At 36.5% G+C, this 18,327-nt stretch overlaps 1 protein-coding gene across 5 annotated transcripts in view; it reads right to left on the bottom strand.

Annotated features, from left to right (window-relative positions):
• Positions 1-18,327, bottom strand: part of LOC140148244 (6-phosphofructo-2-kinase/fructose-2,6-bisphosphatase 1-like) — an 86,064-nt gene that overhangs the window by 32,356 nt on the left and 35,381 nt on the right. For 4 of the 5 annotated variants that reach the window (XM_072170119.1, XM_072170121.1, XM_072170117.1 and 1 more), the window contains 5 exons: positions 11,408-11,533; positions 9,351-9,450; positions 1,984-2,122; positions 1,420-1,476; positions 618-739 (listed from right to left, as the gene is read on the bottom strand). In XM_072170119.1, coding sequence (XP_072026220.1) covers positions 618-739; positions 1,420-1,476; positions 1,984-2,122; positions 9,351-9,450; positions 11,408-11,533 — 544 coding nt within the window. Of the gene's footprint in view, positions 1-617; positions 740-1,419; positions 1,477-1,983; positions 2,123-9,350; positions 9,451-9,562; positions 9,660-11,407; positions 11,534-18,327 lie in introns of all 5 variants that reach the window. The other variant, XM_072170118.1, reaches the window with a different exon arrangement.

Genomic DNA, 18,327 nt, shown 5'->3' with positions numbered 1-18,327 from the left:
GTCTTCCACAGGGGGTGTATGTATTTCAACTGGAATAACCCATTTTGTGGAGGGGTTCATTTGTGAATGCCTGTGATCCACTTTCATTACCATGCTACTAGGAGGATGTGGTGCGGTCGTTGCAGCACTGGCCTCTCACCACTGTGAACCGGGTTCATAATTGATTGCGCATGGGTGCCGATCCATGACCATCCTTGCAGGTTTTTCCCACGGGTACTCTGGTTTTCCTTCTGACTTCCAAAATTGCACCGCTTCCCATATTCCTTATCCGATTCATCTCGTTCTGTTATCGGTACATTAAATTACGCTTCACAACAGCATCTTAAGATCCACTTGCTGGGTAAATGCATTCAGGGTTATAGCTAGCCCGAGTTGAGTGACGGCTAATTTTACTATCCAATTAGTTCACTGGTTCGGGGAACAATCTTTTTAGCGAACATGCGGGATCGGGGAATAGGCTAGAGGCATTCAGTACCTCCTAAAATGTTTTTGGATTCTTCTTTTTTCTTTTTTTTGGTTTAATTTCAATTTTTTTTTTTAGTGCCAGTCGGCACCGACCGGTGTAGCATATAGCCCTTCAAGCATTATAAGTCCCTGTATTTTATTATGTGACTTACTTGTCGGCTTGTTCATCTATGGATTGGTACGCATCAATGTAATGTGCTATTCTCTGCAGAAAATCTCTGATGGCGTCATCTCTATCACCTTTTCTGTAGTCTGGGCTGTTCAATTTTACCTCCTGTGAGAAAAAAAAACCCAACCCATTGTTAACTGGTTCTCATGAGAGTGTGTTCAATTCTACTGATACAGAACTTTAAGGCAGTTCTGTTCCTGTTGGCCTGCTTCTTTTTGGAGAAAATCACTGCTCTTGCAATGAAGTGAAACAAGGATCAAAATATGATTCCAATTTTAGTAATACTCTTTACTCCAGACAATTGAATACTAATTTTTTCATGTGAAAAGTTTCAATAGACTACAAATTTTGCATGTTGCTTGAAATAAAATTAACCCTTTATTGGGATAAAATCCACTATATAACAAATCAAATTGGAAGTCATGTCCAGCTTGGAATTGTTATATTAGACTTTATTTCAACACAGAAGCCCAATTCAACAAAAGTTGTTCAGCCTTGGGGCTGTGCATAAACAAACATACATAATAACGAAAATAATTAACAAAAGCTTACTAATTTTAAACATATTACAAAATGCATGGAAAATTATTGTCAAAATACATTTGTTGTTTAATACATAACTACAGGCTTTACTGTTTTTTCAGATTATTTTTGAAAGAATATAATGTTATAGTGTTTTGGTATTGTTTTGGATGCTCTGTAAAAAGATCTCACCAATTTGATACTAGACTAGTGTTAGTTTAAAACTGTTGACACAAAATACAGGGAATGTATTGTTAACTTACCAATATGTTTGATTCTATAATATCAGGGTCTTCACACACAGATTCCACAAAGAACACCTGCAAAAAAACAGAGCAAGATATTCCACAAAAGTTAAAAAACTTTGCAAAAACCATGAAATAAAATAATTATATGTGCATAATTTAAGGGTGGACGAGGTATTGTTGGTCGAAGCAACCAAAAAAATCGATTGTCATTATCTAAATCAATATATTATTGAAAAATAACACTTTGATGTTTTGCAAGAGTGCATTCTACACATCATATACTTTGAAAACTTGGTTAATTTATTGTTGCTAATGAGTTATGTACCTTTTACAAAAGTGTTGTTGTTTTAGCCCTCTTTACAACATAACTCAAGAACCACAGGATCAACAAAAGTATATATGTGATATTTGGATTCTTCTACACGCTTGCTATGAATTGAGCAATGCAATTTATGCCAAACATCACTACCATTCTCAAGATGCTGTGAACTACCAAATTGCAACAATTTAAAATAGTTAGTAACCTTAAGTGAAATATGATACAAGTTTAAGACCTCAAAAATTCAACTGCCTTCTTACCTTATAACCTCTTTTACCACAAAACTGCATGATAAAATCCCTTCTTTGGCGAGTTGTATTTGTAGCATCGAAAACGCCAACTTCTCCTTCCGTATCCAGCCATTCTGCCATGTCGTTGAGTGCTGCCTCTGCACATTTACTGCACACAAACAAAATAATGATAACTATTATAAATTCTTTCCTGGTTGATGCCACATTTTTTCCCAATTAAAACTTCTGTAACAAAGCAGATATAAGCAAATTTGTACTCATAAGATTTCATTTTAATGTTAGAAATTTGCGTACTAAGTTTGAAGCAATGTCTAAACAGTGTCTGCTTGCCATGCTGAAGATGTGCTATGTCAAAGGTTTGCTATGTCGAATAGGGTTAGTTAGGGTTAGGGTTACGTGAAGGGTTAGGACTAAGTGACGTGAAGGGTTAGGACTAAGTGACGTGAAGGGTTAAGTGACGGTTTAGGATTACATTAAAAATAGCGGACCTTATTTTCGATGTAGCAAACCTTCAACATACAGACCTGTGATTGGGTTTTTATATGTGACACGATCTGATCCATGGTGGCCAAAGGCGGCAAATTTGAAATTGAGATAAAGGCAAAAATATGGAGTAAAAAACAATAAAATACATAAGAAAATAGACATCATGAAACTTTATAACTTTAGAACCAAGTATGCTAGACCTTTGGTGTTTTCAGTATATGATAGCCTAATGTTTTTATGTAATAGTTATAGTAACTTAATTTTCAAAAATGCCTCCTTTGGCCCCCATGGACTAGATCGTGTCACGTATAGTATGTCACCATCATGACACAGCTAATAGAAAAGGAGTGCAACACTTTGGTGAGCACTTAATAAGATGTCAAGAATGCTAGTTTACAAAGTAAAGTAACCGAAAATCAATTGGATGCCATCAACTCATACTTCAACACTTTTTCTTGCTCCACATATTCTGACATTTGGAGCCACTGGTCAACACTAGTCCAGTGTTGATGTGATACCCTCCCTGGCAATAACCATTTGCAACCAGTCACTCGGCGCTAGCATGCCTCATATAGGACCTCCTCCAGGAACCGAGCACAGATGCACCTTGTAGGACCCCCCTCTCACAACTGAGCCAACTATAACACCTAACCTTCTTGTCATTAAAACACACTAACATTACTGCAAGCAACTTAAAATTTCAAGCCCAACAAATTTCTCACAGGCCTACAAAAGCCTCTATTTCTGCTGCAGTTTCCTTAGAAATGGTGTGAAAACAACTTTTGTCTATTCATACAAATAACTGTTCTGTGAATTTAAATGGATGACATAAAATTTAACTCCCAATTTAGTTGGCTTGTTTTGCATTAGTTGTTGACATTATTAGAAAGCAGTGGATGGTCCATGTATGCACGTAGGCCTATCATTAGATATCGACTTCTCATCAGTGCCATTAGTGGGCAAGTGCAATAGCTGCCCTGTGAACATTTGGCAATATACACACAGTATATTGTACTCATCTACACATTGCAGCTACACATGGCAGCTATTGCACTTACCCACTTCTGGCACTGAGCATACGATTTCTTGATTATCTCTCATCTCTTCAGACCAGAGACCAGAGAAGATATATAACACTTCCCACAAAGCAATTGTCAATTTTTCAATTTCAGTTTTGTGGGTTTTTAGTTACAAAAAGTACCGCAATGAACAGAGCACATAATCTTGAAAATTATGGTACTTGCACTTCTGGACTATCAACCCCTGTTTAGCTAGTCTATTCTTTACATGAAAAGGCAGGTTCCACAGGGAATCTGTATAAAGAATCAGAAATGTGTCACTTGATTACGATGCGGCATAACTTGTTGCAAAGGATTCTGGGATGGTTACGAGATTTTCTCCGACTTGCATATAGGTACGAACAATTTGCACAGTGCACATTTATTGCACATAAATTTGCACATTTATTAAAATATTTGTCCCATTTTTAGTCACTTTAAATGACATTTTTTACTCTTTACCATTCCTGTTTTCCCCTTAAAATTGTAGTGTGGGAATTTGCCCCCTGCTCAAACCACTGGGTAAATTAGTACTAAATTTGATTTTGCACCAGGGTTGTTTGATTGAAATCACGCTGATATAAATCGCGATTTAAATCACTTGATTTTTTTTTTTAATAACTGATTTAAATCAACTTTTCCCATTTTTTACAAATGTAAGTTAATATCTTGCTTAAATTGACTGTTTTATTTCATTCTTAATGCTCCTACAACTTTTGGATACAATTAAAATACCTCTATGATGTCACTTTATCTATTGCTAAAAATTCATCTTCAAGGTGCCGAATTCAACAGGTTTGTTCCCCATGATTTTACCAAATTTTTTCTTTGAAATTTTCACATGTGAAAACATGTTGTGCATATGACATGCATTCCACTAGTACTCTTTTGACTTTATCATGGGGTATAGCAGTTCTTGGAAAAATCGATTTAAATTTAAAAAAAAATCTTGATTTTTAAAATTTTTTTTTAAATAAAAAAAAAATCAACAACCCTGTTTTGCACTAGGTTGAAGTTGTAATTTGTAGGACATGCTTACTCTGAAGCTGTAAAATGTTAAGTTAACAGTGAGTAAACCTCAAACCAATTTACTTTCAATGTTCAATTCAACTACATCATGTCATAATTTGTATTTCTATAAAAGTATAATATCATTAATGCAGTATGAAACAGGAAGTTAAAGCAAGATCTGCAAAATATTTAGTTTCTTATTATTGTCAGCACCTCACTAGGTATACCTCAAGCAAATATAATCTACTTTGAACATACCTGAATTAAGGGGTACTACACCCCTGGCCAATTTTGTGCCTATTTTTGCATTTTTCTCAAAAATTATAGCGCATCGGTGACAAGTAAGATATGTATATTATAGGGGCAAGGACTACAACTACTGCACTGAAAATTCAGCAACTCAAGACAAGTAGTTATTGATTTATTGATCAAATATTGGTTTTCCCTCATTTTTGACTTTAACTCCACAACTGTTGTCTGTGCTGAAATAAAATTTCCAGCGCAGTAGTTGTAGTCTTTGCCCCTGTAACATACACATCTTACTTGTCACCAATGCGCTATAATTTTTGAGAAAAATGCAAAAATAGGCATAAAATTGGGCATGGGTGTAGTACCCCCTTAAGTAAGTACTATATTTAGTCATACACACACTGCAATGGAATAGGAACACAACATACTTCTTGTTCTAAGTTGGTTAACAATTCAAAAAGTTTCCTTTACTTTACTGTATGCACTAAACATGCAATGTATAACTGTATACCATATCTTTGATAAACCTTAACTTCAAAATCTGATTCATTCATAAAATCTGTATATAATTTTGTGTTTACGATGTGAAAATATCCTGACTTTGATGAATATATTTTCTAAAAGCATGTTCAGCTCTGGACAAATATATACATAATTACAAACACAACAATGCAGAGACACCATAGACGAAAAAAATATACAAACTATTCACCAACAGGCAAAGCCCCCATGCTTTGTATGCTGTGAATTCTCGCATATTCATGAGGGCTGATGATCATTACAAATATATAGGCCTACATACAAACACAACAATGCAGAGACAGCATAGACGAAAAAATATACAAACTATTCACCAACAGGCAAAGCCCCCATGCTTTGTATGCTGTGAATTCTCGCATATTCATGAGGGCTGATGATCATTACAAATATATAGGCCTACACACGAACACAATGATGCAGAGACACCATAGACGAAAAAATATACAAACTATTCACCAACAGGCAAAGTCCCCATGCTTTGTATGCTGTCATTCTTGTATATTCAGCGTTGCGTACCTTTGCTTTACCATGTTTACATGATAGCGCATTGTGTGTCTTTGCGTTTACAAAAATATGCGCCATGGGCACAGCAGTTTCGCTTCTTAAACTTCAAGGAACTATTGGCTCTCATTACGGATGATGCTGGGATTTTGCCCGTTGGAGATTTATCTCTAGACCATGGCAGACACATGACTGCATGTCCAAATTGTATCCAGAGATGTTTAAAATTCGCATTTTCTTTCTTATGCAGACTACGCAAAAGCCATGATTTTGACAACAATTTGTGTCCCGCCTTTTCCATATTTTAATAACCAGAATGGTATAGAGGCCTTGCATGTGACGTATCATCCTGTAAATATGGCGGACTACTTTCAACAAAAGCATGATTGCAAACTACCGTGACAGTTCGTCTCACACACATAACCCTGCACTACGATCAAATAGGTTGATGACAACATTTGATTGAATGGACTGCACTCCGCCATAACTACGGGAAGGACACCGGCTCAAATCCTTTGTTTGGAGCCAATCGATAAATTTCATGCAGGGCCTCTATTGCAATAGCCTATTCCAGTTGAAATCCATACATCCGCTATGGAAGACATGATCTTAATCTCCCATACAAGGAGTGTTGACTTCAAATGGGTGATTCCATTTGAAATCTAAGCTCATGTCTTCCATAGGGGGTGTATGGATTTCAACTGGAATACCCCAATTGCTATTAATTTGCAATAACTAGCTCTGTCAGGCTGTTAGTCTCTGTCCATACGGGCTGTTCCACTTGATCTATGTGAAAGTGTGATTGAAGTATTTTGGCCTACATTTTAATTTAAAGTGTGCATGATGGCAAACAAGCATTAGTAACTGGGTGCATTTTAGTACAGCATTTTTTTCAGGCAAAGCTCTCTTTACATATGAGTAACTTGACATCCCTACAATTCTTTTAGTAATTACAGCAAGAACATTGTTTAACCACTGTATTTGAACATGTAAAATGAAATCTAATGTTACTTTTGTTAAATTCCGCTACAGACTACGCTTGTTATCCACTAAATACTGCTACACTTGGTTTTAGATATCTTGATATTGGTAGTGAACTCAGTGCATTTACACAGTTGCAAAAATTGTCATGTGTGTTTATATACATTACATGCTGTGTGTGATTAGGTTAACGTGCACGATTCCATACTACGACCAATAAAATATACACCTGCACCACTACCAAACTCGAGATAAAAAAGAATATTTATTGCGAAGTGTTGCATTAGGCAGCATGCAATGCATATTGTTGGTTGGTAACTTGGCATCAGACTGTTCACTCTCAACGGTCAACTTGATAGTTAAAATCCTGGGTCAAAATTGGCCATTATTGGACAAAAATGAGTCATTATTTAAAGGCCAATAAGTAAATCAATGTACAGAGTCAAATTTGTTGTTGGAGTAGATAATCAGACAAAATGGTCACAGCATCAACTCTCAGGTGGGCTGCATCAATATCATCACTGCAAATGTCAATCTCACTGATGCGGGTACTGTACTCCTTTAAAAGCATCTATTTTGCATCAAACTGGGAGGTACAAATGTATGCAGAATAACACAATTTTCTATTCATTGACTCATGGTTGCTTGGAGGCATAAAGGTTCAACACTCAAACCATGCACGAAAGTACATAGATTTACAAGTTGTTCTTGACGAAGGAATACCATATCAGGAGTTGCACATGGCACTACACATACATACATGTACCAGTATTTATTTAGAATGTGTAAAAGAATTTGGGTTATTGCTTATAATGCTGAGCACCAAACATGCAAATTGGAATGCAACATATCTTTTGTCATATTTTTCACGCAAGCGCAACATGAGCAGATGGAAGGGAAGATTCTGAATAGGAAAATCTGTCTATTTTGGGTCCATTTCAGCCACTCACATCCCCGGGTACTCCGAGTGCCCAAGGCAGTCGGGTTTCTGGATACGCCCCTCATGATGTTGATGATGGAGGCCTAGAAGCTTGGTGAGAATCTGTTAATCATTTCTCGCAAAGATTCTTGTTGACAAATTTGTGTTAATCAAACTTAATTATCATAAACTTTTTTATGTTTTTAAACAACAAACAAAGAATCATTTGACTCTTGCAAACTACAACTGCAAGAATCAAGTCATTCTACCCCTGATGATAACGCAAATGAATAATAGCCTATTGGTTGTGAATCCTAATACAGAAGGATGAGTATTGCTGATGATGATAAAGCATATAGATCCTAAAATTCTTTTTAGGTTCTACGGATAAAGGCAATGAAAACGGGGGCAGGGGGCATCAAGTCAGTCACTATGTACACATGTATACTGTTTTGTGTTACCATAAAGATTATAAAATCATAACATGTGCAGGTCTATACCCAGCCCCACTACGGCAGTGATGATGTACAAAACGATAACATTGATGATGATGATGATGATGTCAGTGACAACAGCGATAACATTGAGATGATGATATCAGCAACAACAACACTAATGATGACAATGATGATGATGATGACAAATTCAGATGATGACAATGATGAGGTTTGCATAAATTTCAGAAGCATAGTTAAAGAATGCAAAAGCGAGCATTTGTGTCAATACCCCAACCTCAGCAAGCAAGCACTAGCATATGTGTATAGTACAAAAATACAGTCCGACTTCTCTTATCCGGCCGTGATGGGACCAAGCATTGGTCAGTTAAGTGAATTATGTGCAATGCTGCTCTGAATTAAATGGTTTAGAGCATGAAATCAAGGTGTCAAAGCATTTTAAAACACCTGTTTTTCTATGAACATTACACAGCCTAGTAACAGAAAGATCCGTATAGGAGGTCCGGATAAGGGAGGCTGGACTGTACAGTTAGTCTCGTTTTAAATAGTCATGCGCAAATTAATGGTTTTAGACACCAACTGCTATCTCCGTCACATTGCAAATTGCTGCCTTATGAGATATCATTCTCACTGGAGGATCCACAAGATTTCTGAGCCCATGACCCATCACACCACCAATTTGTTTTAAAAACAAAATATGTTTTAAACTCTTTCAATCCCTGTTTTTGCTGCATGTATGTAGCTATGAATTAATCAATAGTTACATGGAATCTGTACCAGGAGGATAGGGGTGTTCCTTAGGGGAAGGGGTGTCCTTTGGATGAAGGGATGTGGGAAGTGCAAGGTGGTTTATGGGGATATGAGGTTGAGCAGGGTAACATTTTCATGCTCTTATTAGTTTCTTAGGTCAAAAAATAGTGAAAAATGGTTAAGGGAAGGGTGTTTTTCAAATTTTTCTCAGAAAGTCGTTAAGTAGCAAACTTTATCAAAATTCCAGCAGCTCATTGCCACCTTAACCAAAATTATGACCCCTGACCCCAAAGACAACCCTCGAGAGTAGAAGCAAGTGCTGCTCTTTGTTTTGGCCAACCCTGGGAATCCGCCAGTGAATGTGGTCAGCACGTGAGTTGAGAAAAAATACTACGAGTTTTTAGCCAACAGTGAGCAGGCACTTACGTGCGAATCCTCAACCCCTCTGGATTATCATTTCGGAAGAAATCATGGTTTGCCTTCGACGTATCTACTGTTTTTCTTCTGTATTCACCCACATTGAACACTGCAATACCAGACGTTCGTACGTACGAAGAGAATAACATGTAGAGAATAAACAAAATTTTTTAGAAATCTTGGAATCTAATAATTGTACATGGACTCGTTTGTGTACTTACTGTCTGATAGCTTGGGCTTCCATATTGTCATCGCGGAAGAAATCGCACGGGGACTGTCCGCCAACGGCTCTCCGCCTGTACTCCCCGACATTAAATACTACCAGAGTATACATGAAACATAGAGCAACGAAAAGTTGAAAACATTTCTCATTTGGGTGAAGTGAGGTTTGATTGTGTTGATGATTAATCCCGAATTGATTATGAGATTTGATATCAGGAGCCTGTAGTCTTAACCCCCTGGACACTACTGGTCATCTAACAGCATATCTGATTGGTTGATAACTTAAAATGCTCATTTCAATTGCCAATTATGACTAGGCTTTAAACTATTTATGGCCAAACTTGCATTTGCTGATGATCTTACTAATACCCTCCTTGATTGGTTCAAAATTGGACACTATATTAATTTTGGCCAATCGGCAGGTAGTTCTCATGGAGTTAAAACAAGTTGGTGCATTTAAATTAATGAATAACATCTGATACCAGAATTATTTGCTCCTCTTAGGTTTTGTTTGTCAATAAATGTTTGTTTTTCCAAATTATCAGGAATCGCTAGTCGTACATAGTGGCCAATTGCAAACTCTTTCTCCTAGAAACTGAACTGAATTCTCAGGAAAGGGTACTCAATACACATAACCAGTTTCAAAATCTTTAAATAGAACTTCATAGTATAATGAAGAACACTCCACTTGATCATGATCATTGACCAAAACAAATTAATCCACCAATTTTAAAAACCTTGTTGTGATCAAACAGGTACATACCATAAGATAAACGATGCTCTGCAAACATTTGAGATGGTAAAAATGTTGCTTATGTTTCTCACAGACGGGGAGGAAGGGGTTCGACTGAGTAACAAAACTACAATTTTTGTCAGAGAAGAACGGCACTTGTTTACATTTTGAGAGCATGCAAAGCGTAAACACAGAAGTGGGGTTCCGATTGGCTGAATTAATCGTCTGTCAATCATAGCAACAGACCGATAATCTGATTGGCCGATTGTACGTCAAATCTTTGGTCGGCGCAGATCAGTGCCCTTGAAGTGAACACAAAGCTCTGCGTATGTCTCTCATTAACAGGGCGTTTGCGTCAATCTGAGCAAGGGACTGCCATTCTTCTCTGAAAGTCAGTGTAGTTAACGTTTATAGGGCTTCATCAACATTTTGATTTATTCATTTAAGGTATCTCATATGATGAATAAAGACTGAAATTGGATTAAAAGAAGTAAACTTTAATTCAAGTTATATGTCAAATTTCACCAAGGGCGTGTTCAGACCAAAATCATTTATACCCCAGCTCGATCAATAATTAATTTTCTGTTCACACTGTCACTGCTGCATGTGAAAAGAAACTTTAGCCGCACCAATCCACATTGAAAATAGCCAATGAAATCAAAAGTTGGTGTGATGATGCCCATTAATTGTGAAATCAATGTGTCCATAATGGTGAGAATAAAGTGAAAGACTACAGATGATTTTACACATGACATTTCCCAGTAAAAATCACCAACAGGCCTCGCAGTCGTCCAAGAAAATTAGATGCAATACATCGGTATCAGCTGGAGATGATCATTGCTAGATATCCATCACTCCGCAGCTCATGGCAACTTTGCTTTTCAGTACAGCAATGAGGTTGGGTCAACAGACGGTTGTTCACTTCCGTCAATGCGGATCAAATGACGAGTTTGAGTTCACATTGCAATCAACCTGGTTTTATAAAATCAATCCGCTTCAATCCGGGAGGTGAGGAAAAATAGCTCTGGTCTGAACACACCCTAAGTTTGCTTCAGTGACTATATTAACGTCGTCGTCCAATAAACACTGACTTATGAATTCAAATACCAACCTTTAGTACAGACCCCGATCCAATTCAGATATCGTGTTAGCTTCTTGGCAATGTAAGTCTTTCCTCTGGCAGGTAGACCTACCATCACAATCACTGCTGGTGGATTAGACAGGTTCGGCATTGTTCCTGTAGAGAAAGCAGAAAGCAAAAACAAATTTGAGATGTTTTTTTCTTCACCTCACATTATACTGCATATCAGGTACTGCTCCGGCATATTTACAAGATCTTGTCACACTTTATAATCACCCAGATTCATAAAGAAGCAGCCCCAATAATAGAGCCAGGGATTGCTGTTTCACCGTTATCGGGCCCCAGCTCTGGAACAAGCTCCCTGTTTATGTTACCATGGTTACAGAAGCGGAATCTGCGGCTGCTTTTAAGCTTCTGAAGACATACCTTTTTCCAAACGTGTAATTTATTGTTGTTGTTTTCCGTATGTATTTTATTTTGGAGCAAAAGCACTGTGTTATCTGTAGAGCACTATAGAAATGTGCTTTAATAATAAATAAATTAACTAATTTTTCCAAGAAAGTACAAAAGCCTTTCTGGTTGTTGCTGTTTATAGTTTTCCAATTATCACTGTTTCTGTAAAACAATACAAAGGCATATTAAAATTCAAAATGTCCAAGAAAGCAGGATATGTTCACAGACCAATTTCCACAGAAACAGCATTGTTTAGTTATTTTTAACATTTTTTAATTTTTTTCCAAATACAATATTCGGCCTAATTCAAGTCGGCTAAAATACAGTGTATCTGAAACTTGTCTATAATCTTAAGGGGGTACTACACCCCTGGCAAATTTTGTGCCTATTTTTGCATTTTTCTCAAAAATTATAGCACATTGGTGACAAGTAACATTTTGTAGGGGGTGCTTATTGGGGAGGGGTGCTGATTATGTTAAATATGGTACTTCAACTCATTTACTCACTTTAGAAACCTTTTTATCTGGAGTTTCAAATGCTCTAATGTAATGTACAATGTAAAACCTTTGGTTTCAGCTTCATTAAATTAGGGATAGGGACAAAAAGCCTAAAAAAACATTGTGAAAATGATCAGAATGGCCTTAAAACTGGTTTAAATTTAAACAAATACGAAATCTTGCCTACCAAAAAAGCCTGAATTCAGGCAAAAGCCTGAAAACTTGCATCCCTGCATTATGTTCTTTATATTTGACAAGTTATATTTGCCTATAAAAAAACACCAGACAGTTCTACTTCACATGATTACTTTTGTATGTTACATTTCAACCCACACAATACTCATTTTATGCCTGTGTTTTATTAATTTTCATTTTGTTATCAACCATTGCAAATTAGAAATTAATTTTCTATCTGAGAAACAATCCAGGTGCAGAGCATTTATTATACATTGAAAGTTTTATTATCAATGTCAATTACGACAAGACACACTGTCAATTTCATTCCCTTTCATTCAGATGTCACTAAATATTTGCTAACTTGTTAGGGCTGGGCCTGATGCAAAAAGGGGGGAGGGCTGAAAAGTTTTGACCCTCCTAAGGATTGGGGCCTGAAAAAAATGACCAAATTTTCCTGGGAAAATTGAGTTTATATGCTTTTCTATGGGGTTGACCCATATTTTCATGTCAACAAGGGGGGGGGGGCCGGAAAAATGTTTGCGATGAATTTTTTTTGCATCAGGCCCCCCCTAACAAGTGTTTGTGAACGGTCCCTTACTCACACGATATACATGGAAATGTTTGCATTTTGGTCCATTTTTCCCACAAAATTGGAGGCGGCGTTTATTATAGGGGGAGCGTTTATTACAGACAATACGGAATATGTTACTTCTATAGACAATGCACAATTCACCTTGTAATTAAAATACTTCATTTATAATTTTATGACAATTAAATAATTTCATATAATTATGATCTTAAAGTTAGTGAAACTCGATTTAAAGTCTGGGCTCCTAAATTTGGTAAATATTAAATGTTTAAAATTAATTAACTACTCAATCCTATAAAATCCAGAATCCTTGAATGCTTCCATACAAAACTGGTGACCTATAATAGTGCAACACAATAGATGACAGAGCAATATTTGCCAGCCAAGTACTCCATGCAATGCCAGGAATAACAGGATACAACCTGACCTTACTGATTTCCTTGTATGCTCAATTCACAAAAGTACTGTTTTATATGAATTCTCTTCTATTCTTCTAAATTATAGATTTAGAGTTATTCACAGTTCGCCAAAATAAGACTACCTGGGAGGTGGCGTGGGCTTTGTAGCACACACCTTTGTAGAGCTTTTAGTCCGATTCAGGCTGCGGTACCGCGGTTGCAATGAAATCTGAGCCAGGTTTTTACGAGCTCGCCGATGGAAATTCTCATCGCGCGGTGGAAATTTCGTGGACAATGAGAGTTGAATTTGTTCAACTTTTTCGCATTATGCTGCGATATCGCAGCCTTATATTAAGCTTGTGATTGGCTGTTGGAAAATCAAGGGCGGCAGAATTACCATATTAAGGAGATGCAGACTCCACATCGCGGCCACAATGTCGAGATATATCGTTGCAGTATTTTTAATTTCATTGTGCGATGCTGCGATGTGGAGTCGGAATTTAACTTTAGATTGTAAGATTATATGCACAGAACTGAAGGCCTATGGATTATAATGTAACCATTGCTCAATATTATATTTACTTTTGGAGACCTGTGTAAAAACTTCCACTGGAAAGATCCCCATCCAGGGTATTCTAAAGGAATTCCTGTACTGGAAATACACACACCCAAATGATATAAAATAATGATGTAGGTAGTTTAACTTTGTAAAAACAATTCCCAGGAAAAAAATACCCCTGATTTTGCACAAAACATTTTTTCTTATCATCTAGCCGATCCTTATCAATATACATATTCTTTCTCCACTCAATTTTAATACGTGTTCATTTGTGTAATATTGAATACATTGATCAAGGCTATCTGGCAACACTGACTTTCTATAAACCAGGACACACCCCTGAATGAACCAATCACAACACAGCTTGGGGACACACACCACTTTTAGCTGACAAACAAACAGCTGGCTCACTGGCTCCATATTGATTGAAATCAACTTCCAGTTCCTTACAGCTAAATAATAATACTAGTAACAAATAATAAAATAATAATTAAATATTGCATTTTATAGTAACAAATAATATCATTTTTTTGTTTGAAATCATTCCTACAAGATGATGACCTATAAAATAAAAAACTTCTAAAAATCTGCAAGAAAAAAAATCTAAGCTAACACCCTTCTGTTTGTTTTTGTGCATAATTTACAGACCAGGTAAATGTACCCTCTGGCAAAAATTCCTCAGCAGACCATTTAAGGTGGTACTACACCCCTTTGATAAATTTGTGACTATTTTTTCATTTTTCTCAAAAAATATTACACACTGGTAACAAAAGTTATGTATATTAAAGGGACAAGGAATCCAGTTACTACACTGGAATTTAAGTGACTCAAGACAAGCGGTACGTTATTTATGATAAGAAAAGAGGTACCGCTAGAATGTACCTCATTTCTTAACATATAGGCCTAGGCCTATATAATGAACCACTTGTCTTGAATCGCTGAAATTTTAGTGAAGTAATTGGATTCCATGCCCCTATAATATACATAACTTTTGTTACCAGTGTGTAGTTATTTTTGGAGAAAAATGCAAAATTAGTCAAAATTTATCAGGGTGTACCACCTTAACAATCACAAGAGTACCAGTATTAAACCACAGGTTATAGAAGTGATTAAACAAAGTGAATGTGGTGCCCCCACTCCAACTTTCAAGTGCAAGTCACATGTATGACCGCACTCTTGCAATCTTGAAAGTTCTTCAGCACATGTCTCGTATTATTACTCACTCGGTGCTACGTGAGCTAGAGCATGCACGACCCACAAACTATAAACCACAATATTTTGTCTGCGATTGATTTTCACATATATAGTGCAAGGATTTGATCCTTCAATAACATTTGCCTCCGATTATGTTCTCATCCCATGTCTGTACAATTTCATCATTATTAATATTGGATGACAAAATTTTGAGTTGGATTACTTTATTTGTCCTCTGTTAAATTTGTATGAACCTAAAAAAGTTAACTTAAATTTGATATTGCATTATATACCAAGATGCCTGGAGCGCCCTGAAAATCGCGCCACACGTGCATGCTGCACACAGCTGATCAATGCACTAAAAATTTATGATAACCAAAATGTTCACTGTGTATAGTTAAAAATCAAAATTGTTTACATCTCATCTGGAGTATAATTCATTAAAACCTAAATGAAATAGATATTAAATTGAGATAAATGCCACGGCCACATATCCAAGGGCCACATATCCAAGAGCGCTTTCAAATTATGCGCAATCTCGGAATTATTTAGCTTGCAAATGTGTTTCCAAAATGCATAGATACATTTGATAAATTACTTTCTCACCACCTACCAACGTATATACATCTATGGGGGGGGGGGGTGACTCTCATGAACAGGCTCTTCTAGGTGTACTATGGGTACCGGCTTTATTAAATGCCAGGAAGTAAAACAAGACTTGCTGTAGAGGAGGTGTAGTGATCCCCCCAGCAAGTTCAAACATTATATTAATTACATTAAGAAGCCCCTATTGTTGCCGGAAAATTAGTAATCAGTTCCCAAAGTTTGACATTCCGTACTGCACACCCCTACCAAAATTAAAGTTGGACCACACCCCTTTCTATAAGCAATTGGTCTTAATTTGGTACAAGTTTCAAATAACTACATAATGAATTTTAACAATTGAGTATACCAACTCATTTTTTTTTCGAATTGAGAAACATCTAGACTCTCTAATAAAATTTCCTCATATCAAAATATCACACTATTTAGGTGTTAATTGAGATGACTGTTAAATCATCTGACCTGGTTCTCTTCATAAGATCCCGGGGGGATCACTCATGGATAGAAGTTGTAAGCATCCGCGTGAATTGACTTTCAAAAATGACCCTAAGCTAGGATGTCGAAAATTTGTCAAACTAACCCTAAACAAGGATTGTACTGAAATAAAAACACCCTAAGCAAGGAATTGTTTTGAAATTTACCCCTAAAACAAACGACATTATAAAAACACCCTAACTTAGCGAGGAATTGGTTAGAAATTTGCCCCTAAACAAGGATAGACATTGCGTGTGTCGGTACAGTGATATCGGTAAGCTTAAAATTGGCACTGTTGAAGTCGGCTTCCGATTTAAAAAAAAATCTGGTTGGTAAAATTTCTCAGAAACCACTCTTTTGTGCCGTATAATTTGATAAATATGTCACCACTAATGTCCGTTAATTGGGTAATTTAACAAAATTACCCTAAGCGAGGATCATCCTAAAAAAAAAACACCCCTTCTTTTACTAAAATGAGTGTTTAGATACCCGATTCGCGGATCCTTGTTTTGCTTTTCAAAACCACCCTAAATCTGTGTTTTCTTTCACGCGGATGCATACAACTTTCATATATGAGTGGCCCCGGCCATAAGATGTGCAGCTACATGTACAATTGCTGGCAAACTATTTGAAATTTCTGTGTTCATCTGTCACCATTCTATAATTATCCTGTTTATAGTTATACATTCTGATAATCCTGATATTGCTAGCTATGTATTTGACTGTACCCATTTAATTTTGTTAGTACATTATGGAATGTTGCTAGACCTAGCACATACTTGGTAACCTGTAAATAAAATGTTGTCAACATTTCACAATCACTGTGCACCTACACATCAGAACAAGTTCAGTACATAGCATCTTCCATCATGGGGGGGGGGGGCCATTATTGAGACAATGACAACAATCTGTGCCTTTATTCACCGTCAAAGTGATGTAAAAATTGGATTAACTACCATAGCAATATGTTAAAACAATTTTTGAATATATCGCACTTTACTAGTACGTTCATATGGTACCCCTTGCATTGAACCATATCATGCTGATCACTCGCACCTGTAAGATTAGCATCTTTGAAAATAGTGATATCTATGAATGAAGACATACACAGGTGGTGAGTGCAACCTGCTTGTAGTGCAGCGCGTCCTAGTATATTTTTTTTATTATCATCAAGCCCTACTTCAAAACAGTACAATAATAATTAACAAAAGATTGCCTTGATCAAAATCATCTTGTTTGTGTCGGTAAATAAGTTAACCCTGCACTGCATATCACACTATAAACGGTAAAATGTATAGTTATTTTCAAGACTACATGTATGTAATTTATGACTGTATTGAATGAATTTTAAGGACGATGCAAGCAGGCCCGTACGCAGGGGGAGTGCGGGGGGTGCGACGCACCCCCCCAAATTTGGAAAAGTATACAAAAAGTCCAAAAATGTCAGAATTTGCGAGCGTAGCGAGCCAAAAAATCAGGGTTTTTACGCTTTTTTGGACAAAAAAGGTCCAAATTTTAGGAAGAAAGTCCACTTTTCACAAAATTTGGAAAAAAAGGTCCACTTTTTCAAAATCAGCACCCCCAAATGAAATCCTGCGTCACGGGCCTGGATGCAAGGTAATTTAGTTGACTCAGAATGAATTTATATAAATCTAACTTCCCTTTAGTACTTTGTCAATGGTGAATATGTCTTTCAAGGTAAAACCAATGATCAATACATTATTTTTTTATGTGCATTCATACAACAGCCAAGCTGTAAGGAAGTACTTCATTACAAATAAAAATTGGTAAAACTATGGAAAAATTGAGATAATCTTTAGAAATCACAAGGTTTACCATTCATCTTGCCTGGCTTTGATTCAAGAAGGGGATTTTCCATGTATTTTCTATTCTTGCTACATTGTTAGAGTTTTGTTCCATACAGGAAACTTATTTTTATATGAGACTGAAAAAAGGAACATTTTTGTACATGTACCTGTTCCGTTTTTAATAATTAAAAGCAAATG

Source organism: Amphiura filiformis, chromosome 3, assembly GCF_039555335.1.
Source record: "Amphiura filiformis chromosome 3, Afil_fr2py, whole genome shotgun sequence".
Lineage (NCBI taxonomy): Eukaryota > Metazoa > Echinodermata > Ophiuroidea > Amphilepidida > Amphiuridae > Amphiura > Amphiura filiformis.
This window is presented reverse-complemented; position numbering and strand designations above follow the sequence as displayed.